General features: G+C 61.1%; 2 protein-coding genes across 5 annotated transcripts in view; one reads left to right on the top strand and one right to left on the bottom strand.

Annotated features, from left to right (window-relative positions):
• Positions 1–1501: 1501 nt before the first annotated feature.
• MPG (N-methylpurine DNA glycosylase) lies at positions 1502–10537 on the top strand. The gene is made up of 4 exons (XM_070413408.1): positions 1502–1605; positions 4055–4288; positions 6849–7053; positions 10093–10537. The coding sequence occupies exons 1-4, from the start codon at positions 1582–1584 to the stop codon at positions 10467–10469; spliced, it is 840 nt and encodes a 279-aa protein (XP_070269509.1). The 5' UTR covers positions 1502–1581; the 3' UTR covers positions 10470–10537.
• The window catches only part of NPRL3 (NPR3 like, GATOR1 complex subunit), a 39258-nt gene continuing 37894 nt past the window's right edge, over positions 10465–11828 (bottom strand). For all 4 annotated transcript variants that reach the window (XM_070413404.1, XM_070413405.1, XM_070413406.1 and 1 more), the window contains one exon: positions 10465–11436. In XM_070413404.1, coding sequence (XP_070269505.1) covers positions 11271–11436 — 166 coding nt within the window. In that variant the 3' untranslated portion in view covers positions 10465–11270. The remainder of the gene's footprint in view (positions 11437–11828) is intronic.

Below are 11828 nucleotides of genomic sequence, written 5' to 3'. Positions count from 1 at the left end.
CAGAACGGCCGCGGGGATGGAGGAGGAAGAACGGGGTGGGCGTCACATCCAGGCGGCCTGGCAAGCGCGGCCTGTGAGACGTTGCCCACCCCCACCCACCCCCGGAAGCAGCTCCGGTGCCACAAGCCGCTGGGTGGTTTCCAGCGGGCTGGAAGCTGCTGCCCCTCCCTCCCCAGGAAGTCCTGGTTGGGGCCCTGGGACGAGAGAGGGAGGCTGGAGGCTGGAGTTCAGCCCTGGGCTGGTCAGCGGAGAAGGAACCGTTGGAGACCAGGGTCCTCCCAACTGGACTTGCCCTGAAATCAGGTTCCTCACTCATCTTAGGGCCCCAGGGACATGATTCATCCAGCACCCCCCACCCCGACCCCCCTCTGACATTATCCTATGCCAGTTGCTCTCCCAGGCCCCATGGGTACGCCCTCGCAGGGCCAGGGCTTTCCCAGGACAGAGGTCGGTTGTATGGGGTTGGGATTGTGCCTGCCGCCATCGCAAAGGGGCCCTGAAGACCCAGGGAAACCCAGCTTGATGGAGCGGAGGGGAGGCTCTGTGGGGTGTTAGTGCTACCGGTGTGCCTTCTCTCCCCGGGGGAATTCCCCCAGAACAATCCTAAGCTAACAGCGACTACCCACAGGCCTTCCTTCCCCTGGGCCAGGCACGGCTGCTCTCCCCAGATTCCTCTGCCCCTGTCCCTTGGGGCACAAATCCCACTGGAGAGATAACAGGCTGGGGGGGGGGGGGGGGGGCAGCTGGTGCTGGGAGTGTGAAGAGGCATCGGGGGTGGAGGGCAGCAGGGCTCCCATTCTGCCCCTAGCTGCTGCCGGCACGGTGGGTTCCCGGTCCCCTTGGACCCCCAGGGCCCTAGCCCAGGCCTCGGCCTGGTGGAGGCTGGCCATGCTCCAGGAGGCCCCCATGCTCCAGGGCGGGCGGGCTCCCTTGGGCATCCTCGAGGCGTGGCGGGGGAGGGGGGGGGTCAGGACTCCACCTCCGAGACAGAATCCCCAGACGTGAGGACCCTGGCGAGGGCTCCCTGGGAGTCTGTCCACCCAAAGGACTCCCTGCGAAGACGGGGCCCAAGGACCCGGTCCCCCACAAACTCCCCCCCCCCCCCCCCGTGACCTCCACCGTGCAGGCCACTTCTCCAAAGCACTGCGCCTCGAACAGGAGCCCCTCGAGGGCCCAGGCAGGGCTCAGGACGGACCAGTCCCCTGGGCGGCATCACCAGCGGCTGGTGGAGAAGCGGAGGGCACGCGGGGCGGAGGCAGGTCACGGGAGCGGCGGGTCTCCCCCTGCTCGCCGCGCAGAGCCCCAGCACCCCCGGGCCTGCGTCCAGGATGGGGGTGAGGCGCCCGGCCAGGGGAACTCCCGGGAGCCCGGGTCCCGCGGATCCACCGCGGTGTGGCCCCGCCCGGCCCCTCCTGCGGGGCGGAGTCGGCGCCCGCTCCCAGGCCGCCCTCCCGGGCTTCCGCCCTCCTCTGCGCAGGCGCCGGCCCCACCGCCGGCCGGGGCGGAGCTTCCGGGGGTGGCTGCGGGGTGCGCTCCGCGGGGGGCTGGCGGGTCCCGCAGGAGTCCGGGCCCGGCCGCGGGATGCCCGTGCGGAGCGGGACCCAGGTGAGTGCGCGCCCTGGTGAGCGCGCTTCTCGCTCCCGCACGGCCGAGGGCGCACATCCCACCCGGAGTCGCACAGTCGGCGGAAAACCAGTAACGGGCGCGCGGCGGCCCTCCCCCGGGTCTGCGGTTCCTAGGCGGGCGCCTGCCGGCGGGGTCGGGCTCCTGGCCGAGCTCCATTTACCGGAAAAAAAGTCGAGGCCCGGCCCGAGGTCTCCAGGGAGGTCTGGGAAGGGACCCCGACACCAGTTGGATGCTGGGCACTGGGGCCGGCTCAGATGCCCCTGCCTAGGAGCAGCCCGCCCGCGCAGCAGTCAGCCCGGCCCCGTGTCCGGCACAGCCCATCAGCGCGCTCCCTCTTAGCCCAGGGGTGGCGGGTCCCTTGGAGACCCGCACCCAGGCCAGGCCCGCTCAGCTGGCAAGAAACTCATCCCCAGGCGTTGCCCGGAGGTATCCCTTGTGGTCAGGGTTCCCTCCCGCCATTGAGTGCTTGCTGTATGCCAGCCAAGGGAAAGCACAGTGCTTGCTGTATGCCAGCCAAGTGCTTTCCCGGCTTCTCGTTTTGTTTTCAGGGCAGGTGTGGTCGGTTCCCTGACCGTAGACGAGGAAACAGGAGCATGGATACCTCGGGTCATTTTCTGGAGCTTCTCACCCAGGGAACCCTCATTTCCAACCAGGGCCGGGCGATGCGTGTGAGGCACCTGGGTGCACGGTCTGAGACCCCACTCACCTTGGGGTGCAACAGCAGGGTCACCGGGTTCCTCAGCCCTCGGGTTAAACAGCCTGCATCACCGTCACCACGAAGGCCTGAGGCCGTTTCAAATCCTAGGTCTGTGATGGGGAAGCTGAGGCCTCTCGGCCTCAGTCCCTGGACAGCCAGTGAGTCCCCCACCCACGAGGGTGGGCCGAGTGCCATGGGGCAGGCCAGGGGCCAAACTCAGGGAGAGAGCAGGGGCATCAGCGCCCCAGAGTCTGAGCCCCTGGTGGGGATTGGCAAATGGGCTGGGCTGCAAAGACGGTCACGTCAGCGTCCATTCTCAGCAGACTGGCGGCCTCTGCTTGACATGGGACGTCAGCACTTATGTTAAAAATAATGGGCCTGTCACATGCTAGGGAGACACGGGTCCTGCTGGAGAGCAGCCCCTGAGGGGATGTTCGCAGGCCCTGCTGCCCACCTGCTCCTTCCTCTCCCCTGCCCTTGGGAGGTCAGCCGTTCCTAGAACAGCCAGGGTGTGTGCTCGGGTTTCCTTGGTGGGAGCGGGGTCGCTGTGGCAGGAAGGAGGCAGAGAGTGGGCAGGTCTCAGCAGAACCTCCTCGTCCCTCAGGAGACCTCACCTTTGCCCTGCTTGTCCTGACATCCTGGGTCATGAGGCAGAGGACAATGGGGACTCACCGGGGGGAGGAGGGAGTCATGCGCTTGGAGTGCGGCCAAGCAGGTGGTCAGCCTGGTGTCCACCCACCCGTGTGTGTCAGACCTTCTACCAGGGGTCCTCAAACTTTTTAAACAGGGGGCCAGTTCACTGTCCCTCAGACCGTTGGAGGGCCGGACTATAGTTTAAAAAAAAACTATAAACAAATTCCTATGCACACTGCACATATCTTATTTTGAAGTAAAAAAACAAAAAAGGAACAAATACAATATTTGTATTTGCATGTGGCCTGCGGGCCGTAGTTTGAGGACCCCTGTTCTAGGCCCATGGTCGGCAAACTGCGGCTCTCGAGCCACATGCGGCTCTTTGGCCCCTTGAGTGTGGCTCTTCCTAAGCCTTAGGAGTACCCTAATTAAGTTAATAACAATGTACCTACCTATATAGTTTAAGTTTAAAAAATTTGGCTCTCAAAAGAAATTTCAATCGTTGTACTGTTGATATTTGGCTCTGTTGACTAATGAGTTTGCCGACCACTGTTCTAGGCCATTCTGAGGGGGGGTTTGGCACAGTGGATGTGTCAGCTGGTGGTGGTGGTAGGGGGGTGTTGGGTGACACAATCCATTCCCCCACCAAATTCCTGGTTAAGGTCTAAAAGGTTCCAAAAGCAAGCTCAGAATTCATTCGGGATCCATAGGATAAATGGGAGTCAGAGGATACCAGCCCCCCTGTGCCAGCCGCGGGTGCCCACTGTCCCCTCCCTGGGCCTGCAGCCCTTTGCCAGAGTTGCACATGTCCTGCACGTGGTGGGTGTGTGATGCAGTGGTCACCCTGGCCCTGTCTCTGCTGCCACCAGCCTTTCCTCACGTGCACTCTTTCCCCAAGACCTCCGGGACCCTCCTGAGCCAGGCCCTGAGCACATCGGGCCTGCATTCTGTTTGCACAGAACGGTCGCCCTCATTTTGCAGATGAGGAAACTGAGGCAGGCAGTGAAATACGGTCCTGAAGCTGCAAGCCTGACTCCGCTGCACAGCCCTCTGCCCGCTCCTAATTCAGATGCTTTATTTTGTTCTTTCCTGTAACAGCTTTCCCGCAAACTGGGGCTGAAAAAGCAGCGGCTTCTGGGGGCAGAGCAGCATCAGAGCCCACCAGATGGAACCCCGACACCCTCCCCCAGGGAGCCCCGCCTCGGTCTGCCCAACACCCCGGGTCCCCAGCGCAGTATCTATTTCTCAAGCCCAAGAGACCCCCCTGCTCGCCTGGGACTGGACTTCTTCGACCAGCCTGCAGTCCCCCTGGCCCGGGCGTTTCTGGGACAGGTAATGTCGACGTAGTGACTGGGCCTCCGCTGAAGTGGCCATCACCACGCAGCGTCTGTGGGCACCAGACTTCTCGCCACCGGGCCGGCGTCCCTGACCTGGCCCCGCTGGTCCTCACGCAGGTAGCTGCTTAGCCCGCACTGGGAGCTTCGCCTCAGTCATCTGGGAGGGGGTGGGTCCGGAACCAGTTGGGAGGAATGCTGAGACTGTGAGGACACTGGCCTCCACCTGGTATTGCCCTCAGGGCAGGTTTCTTTCAAGTGCTGGCCCCGGTGTGTGTCTGTGGGGGGCTGACTTTGTCCCCCCCCTAACCCCCTCCACCCCGTCCCCTGACACAGTGCCCCTCTGTAGCTTGTCTGTCTGTGTAGTAGTGAGAGCTTTTAGCCACATGAGAGCAGTGGCCATGGCCTACGGACTGCCCAGTGTCAGGATTGCCTTGACGCACAGCTTCCTGCTCGCCACAGCAGCTCACAGTGCGACTGCTGGCTCCCCCGTGACCCCTGTAGCTCAGAGCAGGCTCAGGGTCTAGACCGGGAAGCAGGGATGGTGCAGGGCCCACGTGCCAGCAACAGCAGAGTTTGGGCCACATCTGTCTGGAGCACCATCGGGGTGCTGTTCCTGGCTTTCTGGTCCTCTTCGCGATCCCATGAGACTACCTTTAGGTTACAGTGGCCAAGTGGCTCCGTTTCTGTGACAATAGAAAAAGGCAGCAGGCGCTGGGTGTGAAAGGACACATCCTACAGTGTGAGCTAGTGGGGTGTAACCTAAAGCAGGACTTCGTGGTTACGGGCCAGACCTGTCTTTCAGCTGCAGGGGCCAAAAGCTCCTCCTCAAAGAACCCTGCGTAACGAGGGTTTATGCTCTCACATACCGTGGCTCATGGGGCAGAGGAGGCCCTGCATCAGGTCAAGGGCCTAAGGGCCTCAGTGTGTCAGTTTCCCTCAGGCCCCCAACATGCCCGCTCGAGCCCGAGGGTAGAGAGGGCAGTCTCCAGCGGAGAAGGGTTTCGCACTGTGTCCTTGCAGCCAGGGAGGACAGCCTCTCACAGCCTCCCAGCGGATGTCCTTGCAGACCACTGGGCCAGGCTCGGGTCACCCCTCTACAGGTCACTGCAAGGAGCAGTGAGTTGCCATGACACCCAGACCACCCTCAAGTCGCCCTCTTGTCTGAGAAGGTGTTGCCTCCACCAGCAAGTAGATGTGTTTGTAATGGGCATGGGAGGCAACCAACATCTACTATCTGGAAACGTTATCAGAATGAAATTCAGAGCAGAAAATTCAAATTAAAAAACCACAGTGAGAAAAGAGCCATGAGACGCTCCCCTCCCAAGGGCAGGCACCCCGTTGGTCTCTGAGGTGTGGAAACCGGAGCGAGGCTCATGGAGCAACGCCCCCTTGATCTCCTGGGAGGATGGAAGTGAGGCCTCATCTGAGATGGAATGGGACTTCCTCTTCGCCCTGGAGATGGGCTCCCAGGGGAGGCATCGACCCCCTTTTCTCCTCTGTCTCAGGAAGGCCTCCTCTGACACTACCCCAGAGTGTCCAGCTTCAGCGCTCGCCTCCCTGTCCCATGACACAGATCCCGGCCGCAGACACTGGGCTCCCTGGGCTAAGGCAGGGGTGGCCTGGCTGTCCAACTGACTGCTCTGGCCCAAGGACAAGGCCAGTGCTAGGCACATCCCTGGGGAGGTGGCTGCCCCCAAAGCCCCACTGTGAACGCTGGTTGAGTCAGGCCTGGAGCTTTGGACACTGGGCCATTCTGTGCTGCCCAGCCCAGAGGCAGTCCCCTCCATAGGGCAGAAGGGCCCCAGCTGGGGAGCATGGACTCCGCATGCTCAGCACTCCGCAGGTCTGGATCCCCTGGGCGGCCCTCCTAGGTGCTCCGCTGGCCTGAGAGCACCCGCTGTCCCCCCCCACCTGTCCCCCCGTCCCGTGAGAATTCCTGCCCCTGTCCTCGGCTAGCCCCTCTGGCCCCTCCTGGCCCCACCCCTGCCCAGGGCACTGTCCAAGCCAACTGCAGTCAGGCTCATCTTCCTGGCCCACTGCCCACACTGACCCCATTTCTTGTGGAGCTGGCTACACCCAGGCCATGGTTCAGCCAGGAGCACGGCGGGCAGCCAGTCCTGCTGCTCAGAAAGGCCTTTCAGCTGGTGGCAGGAGCTGAGCGTGCCAGTACTTGGTGTTTAGTCCACAGGCAGCCATGGTGGGGCAACACTGGGGTGTCCTCCATGCTGCCCTGCCCCAGCCTAAGCATGTAAGTTCAGGGGGACCCTGGGGAGGAGGAGGCAGTGCAATGGGAGGCCTGAGAGGACATGGAGGGGTGAATGCACTAGTGCTGGTTTGCAGCCCAGCCAAGGCCAGAGCTTGAAATGGCTGCAACCTATGGACAAGACACTCAGCGAACAAGGTCTGTTGTCTAGAGGTCCGCCAAGACAGAGGGACGTTGGAGGGAAACTGGCTGGCCCTGGTGTGCCCAGAGCTAGGGAGGTGCGGTCCAGGCTGTGGACTGTCAGGTGGAGGGAACCACCCTTCCTGTCCTGAGCCGACACTGGTGCCCACAGGTCTTGGTCCGGCGACTCGACGATGGCACAGAGCTCCGGGGCCGCATTGTTGAGACTGAGGCATATTTGGGGCCCGAGGATGAAGCTGCCCGCTCGAGGGGCGGCCGACAGACCCCCCGCAACCGCGGCATGTTCATGAAGCCAGGGACCCTGTATGTGTACTTCATCTATGGCATGTACTTCTGCATGAATGTCTCCAGCCAAGGTGAGCAGTGCTGGGGGCTGGAGCAGGAGGCCTGGACACAGCCCCCTCAGCTGGCAGCTGGCAGCCCCCTGGGAAGACCAGGGTAGGGCAGGTGTTTGAGCAAGGAGGTGCCATTGCTGGGCTAGGTCAGGGTTCAGGAGCTCTGGCCGTGGTCACAGGGTGGTCAGAGGGGCTGGGGACCCCCATGAAATAGAGGTCATGGGTTGACCCGAACACATAACACACAGGTTCCATGAGGCCACCGCTGGCTCCAGAGCTCAGATGTGGTGTCACCAGCAGGCCGGGGTAGACTCGGGAGGGGCTGGTTGTGGGAAAAGGAGGGTGAAATCTATTTGAGTCGAGCAGGGCTCTGGCAGGAGCCTTGCCAGGCGGCCAGTTATGGGGTGATTCTGCCCCCCTGGAGGAACATTAGGCGTTGTCTGCAGGCATTGTGGGTCATCACGGCTGGTGGGTTGGTGCTGAACAGCTCACAATGCCCAGGAGAATCACAAAAAACCGTTCGCCCCAATGTCGGTGCCACGGGGGGAGATGCTGGACTAGGCTCCCAGAACCCACTCAGCTCATGGGACCTGTCTGGGTGGCCTCTGTGCTTTGGGAGCAGGTGGCTTTGCTTTCTGGGTGGTCTGTGCTCTAAAGACAAAGCCCACAGCACCATCTTAGCAGAGCCACTGCTGACAGGAGCAGGGTCTGCCCAGCCCATGCTGGCTTCCAGTCCCCGCGTCTGTCTGCCAAGCCTGATGCTGGTCCCAAGATGAGCGAATGCTTGAGGAGGCCAGTGGGGACGGGTTTGCTGTGCTGTAAGTCAGACACATTTGTTGAATGATTCCAGGGGCGTGGGAGCTGTGAGTGCCTAGAGGGCAGCTGGGGGTGCTCGTTGCCAGAGCTGCAAGGGCATGAGGACTGGATAACCCGACGCCCTGTGCCTGGCACAAAAAGGGTGTTGAGGGAAACAGTGGCTGGACATCAGGATGGCGGGGAGCACCCCCAGGGCCATTTCACTCTGGAGCTTATTTTGGTCGTCATGTGAGGTGGGGCTGAACTCAGATAAGGAGGGAGACTGAGTCCAGAGGTGTCTGAGGCTGTGGTCAGCAAGGGAGGGAGGAGCCGGGGCTTCTGAGGGTGGGCAGGGCAGATGTGGGAGGTGGCGTTATTTCTGGACACATGACCAACATGCCTCAGGAACACCTAGTTCAGGGGAGCAGCAAACCACATGGGTACACAGTTAGGGCTAAAGGTTATCCAGGTGCATCAAGGGAGAGGGGGCGAAGGTCGAGCTCCATGCCTGCCTGCCCTCAGGGTGGACGCAGTGCAGAGATGACCAGGGGAGCAGTTGGGGGGGGGGGCGGGGGTTGCCAAGGCCAACGGGTGGTGCAGATGGAGTAGAGCTGAGACTGGAGACTCTGTGGGAAGAAGTTAAGGTGTTCTGGTTCTATGTCAGGGTGCAGGATTCAGGTGCGTTCCAGGAGAAGGGACATGGGATCGAGGGGGTAGGCTGCTCCTGCAGCCCATTTGGGAGGCGAGATAGTGAGGGACGTGCTACACCTACAGCAGCTCGGCATGGACACAGAGGAAGCCCTGAGGCTGGTGGGCTGGGCAGGGCCTAGCAATTAGAGGGACTGGAATTTCAAGTCTTTGCTTGCCCTTAGTATATCTTTTTTTTTTTTTTCTTTTTTGAGCATCCTCACCCAAGGATCAAATTTTCCATTGATTTTTAGAGAGAGTGGAAGGGAGGAGGACAGAGAAAGAGAAACATCGATGTGAGAGACATTAATTGGTTGACTCCTGCATGAGCCCCAGCCAGGGCCAGGGATCAAGCCTGCAACTAGGTACGAGCCCTTGACTAGAATCGTACCCGGGACCCTTCAGTCTGCAGGCCAATGCTCTATCCACTGAGCCAAAACGGCTAGGTCTGCCCTTAGTATACCTTTTTCTTTTTTAATTTTTAAAATATATTTTTATTGATTTCAGAGAGGATGGAAGGAGAGATAGAAACATCAATGATGAGAGAGAATCATGGATCAGCTGCTTCCTGCATGCCCCACACTGGGGATCAAGCCCACAACCCAGGCATGTGCCCTGACCAGGAATCAAACTGTGACCTGGTTCATTGGTCAATGCTCAACCACTGAGCCATGCCGGCCAGGCTGCCCTTAGTCTATCTTGAGGTTCTTTGAAAACTGGCTGGTTAAAGCATCTGGTCCCCAAAACCCCACCTGCCAGCTGCTGGCTGTGCAGGGAGTGTAGCTGCTGCATCCACTCAGGGTTCTCCCAGCGCTGGTGAGGCCTGTATGGTGAGGCCCAAGAGTGGGGACTGGCCTGGCCACCCCTCAGGCTGAGCTTCTCAGACCCCCCGGTAGAAGGGCAGGCCAACGTGAGTCAGCAGAGCTGGTGTCTCAGGAAAGTGGCCTTGTTGGGATTGGGCTTCTCTGGCCAGGGTCCAGGTATCACTGCCCCTAGCCATGCAGGGCCAAGGGAATTTGGACAAATGTCTTCTTGGGCCCATGGTGTCAATTTGCTGAAGTAGCCTGGACTGAGGAGCCAGAAAGGATCCCAAAGGAGGGGTGCTATCAGCAGGCACCTCCTTCTGCACTGTTTGTCTCCCCACTGAGTCGTGGGGTGAGGCTCACCCGGCATCCTATGCACACTGCTAGCTGCTCAGAGCCAACCTTCTGGCTTGGCCAATAGACACTGAGTGGGTAGAGGCAGATGGGGGAACCCTGGGCCTGGGTAGAGATGACCATGCCCAGGGAGGACCGGCCATTTGGGGTTTCCTTTGCCAACCCCAAAGCTGCTGCTGGTAGCCAAACCAGAGGAGGCCAACTGCAAGCACTTGCCGTGCCTTTTCACTGGTTCTCCCTAGCTGGTCAGGCCCTCTGGCTTCATGGAGGCCCCACCTGGGGCCTTGTGGGTGCAGGTGTGTAGGAAGTGGGTCTGGACTGTGAATGAGTACATGGGTGCTCAGGAAGGCAGCTGCATCATCCTTGCAGCACTGGCTGTGCCCTGGGTAGGGAGGGCTAGTCCTGTCTGTCTGTCCCACAGGGGATGGAGCATGTGTCTTGCTGCGAGCACTGGAGCCCCTGGGGGGCCTGGAGACCATGCGGCAGCTTCGCAGTACCTCCCGGAAAGGCAGTACCGGCCGGACCCTCAAAGACCGTGAGCTCTGCAGTGGCCCCTCCAAGCTCTGTCAGGCCCTGGCCATCGACAAGAGCTTCGACCAACGAGACCTCACCACGGACAAGGCTGTGTGGCTAGAGCACAGCCCCCCGGGGCCCAGGGAGCCAGCGGTGGTGGCAGCAGCCCGAGTGGGCATCGGCAACGCAGGAGAGTGGGCACAGAAGCCCCTGCGCTTCTATATCCAGGGCAGCCCCTGGGTCAGTGTGGTGGACAGAGGAGCTGAGCAGGACACACAGGTCTAAGCAAGGGCCTGCTAAGGACAGGCTTTTTTATTGTTTAAAAACCAAATAAATGCTTTATTTCTAGAAAACGTGTCACTTGTGTCTCAGCCAGAGCCCCCTCAATGATCAGTTCCTCCTCCAGGGTGTGGCTGTCAGGGGCTACGTGTGCAGCGGGCACCTCGAGCCAGGCCCAGCATGGGCACTGCCTTCCTCAGGCCCGATGGAGGCCCACTGCACCCCCACCCTTGTGAGGGAGGACTGGGAACGCCAGTGCAGACACCCCAACAGGGAGCCAAGTAAGCATCGTGGACGAGCCCAAGCCCTCAGGCCTCAGGTGGCAAAGGGGAGTGGATGGCTAAGGCATGAGCCTCCTGGTGGCTGTGGCGAGGGCCGGGCCAGGAAGGCCCACAGCAAGCTGGGAGGAAGGGGCAGTGCGGGGCCACACAGGACAGGACAGGCACTGGGCCCTCCGTCTTGGAAGGGCAGCAGTGGAAGGGGCCGGGGAACACGGGCAGGATTGGGAGGGAGGTCAGAGAAACATGTGGCCCAAATCTGTGTGGGAAGCATGCAGGCCTCACTCAGAACATGAGTCCTGGACGGCTCCCCAGCTCAGAGCCTCACCTTCTCAGCTCAGGCACTGGACCTGTTTTGGGGACTAGGTAAGTGAGAATGCAGAGGGTAGCCGCCCCAGGAGGCAGCTGACGCAGGTGAAGTCGGGTCTCAGCTAAAAGGACTCAGGCCAGGTCGGGAGGGAGCCCTGGGGTGGGGAGATGGGGTGCCCCCCTGCACTGCAGCTGCCTGCCTCTGCACCCTCGGCCAGGCTCACGTGAGCAGGGCCTGGAAGACGGCAATGACTGGGTCCTCGTGGGTGGTCACCACCAGCACGCTGCGGAACTTGTCGAAAAGCATGAGCAGCTGCGAGCGCCTGGTGTTCTCATTGTACATGATCTCCTCCAGGTGGTGGCGGCCACGGAAGTACTGCAGCAGCCTGGAGGGGAGGGCGGCACAAGCCCAGGCTGGCCTCTGTTCCAACAGCCACTGAGCGGCCCACAGGCCAAAACAGAGCTGGTGAGGGCGTCTCAGAGGCCCAGGAGGCAGCTGCCCATGCCCACCCCCAACCCCCAACAGGAGCAGGCAAGTGTCCTGGGCCTGCTGCCCACCATGGTTCTCTGAAGTGGGTCTGTGAGAACACATTCCTGTTCAAACCCCCGAGCCCACTTAAGCCCGAGGGTCGCACCACCCTCAGCATTCTGACATGGGAGGGGCAGTGCAGGGGGACAGGTCTGGGGAGGCTTCTCTTTTTCACTCTGCTTGGCAGCGAGTCCCGTGTGGCTCTGGATCCAAATGGGGTCACTGCTCTAGGGGGTGTCTCGGCCTGGG

This window comes from Myotis yumanensis, unplaced genomic scaffold (genome assembly GCF_028538775.1).
Source record: "Myotis yumanensis isolate MYYU_CA2020_CCGP unplaced genomic scaffold, mMyoYum1.0.hap1 SCAF_4, whole genome shotgun sequence".
In the NCBI taxonomy this organism is placed as follows: Eukaryota; Metazoa; Chordata; class Mammalia; order Chiroptera; family Vespertilionidae; genus Myotis; species Myotis yumanensis.
This window is presented reverse-complemented; position numbering and strand designations above follow the sequence as displayed.

Bases quoted from the DNA above. Each gene is read 5' to 3' on its own strand.
- MPG (XM_070413408.1), top strand. From the start codon at position 1,582: ATGCCCGTGCGGAGCGGGACCCAG. The intron at 1,606-4,054 runs GTGAGTGCGCGC...TTCCTGTAACAG, and splicing joins CCGTGCGGAGCGGGACCCAG to CTTTCCCGCAAACTGGGGCT. The intron at 7,054-10,092 runs GTGAGCAGTGCT...TCTGTCCCACAG, and splicing joins CATGAATGTCTCCAGCCAAG to GGGATGGAGCATGTGTCTTG.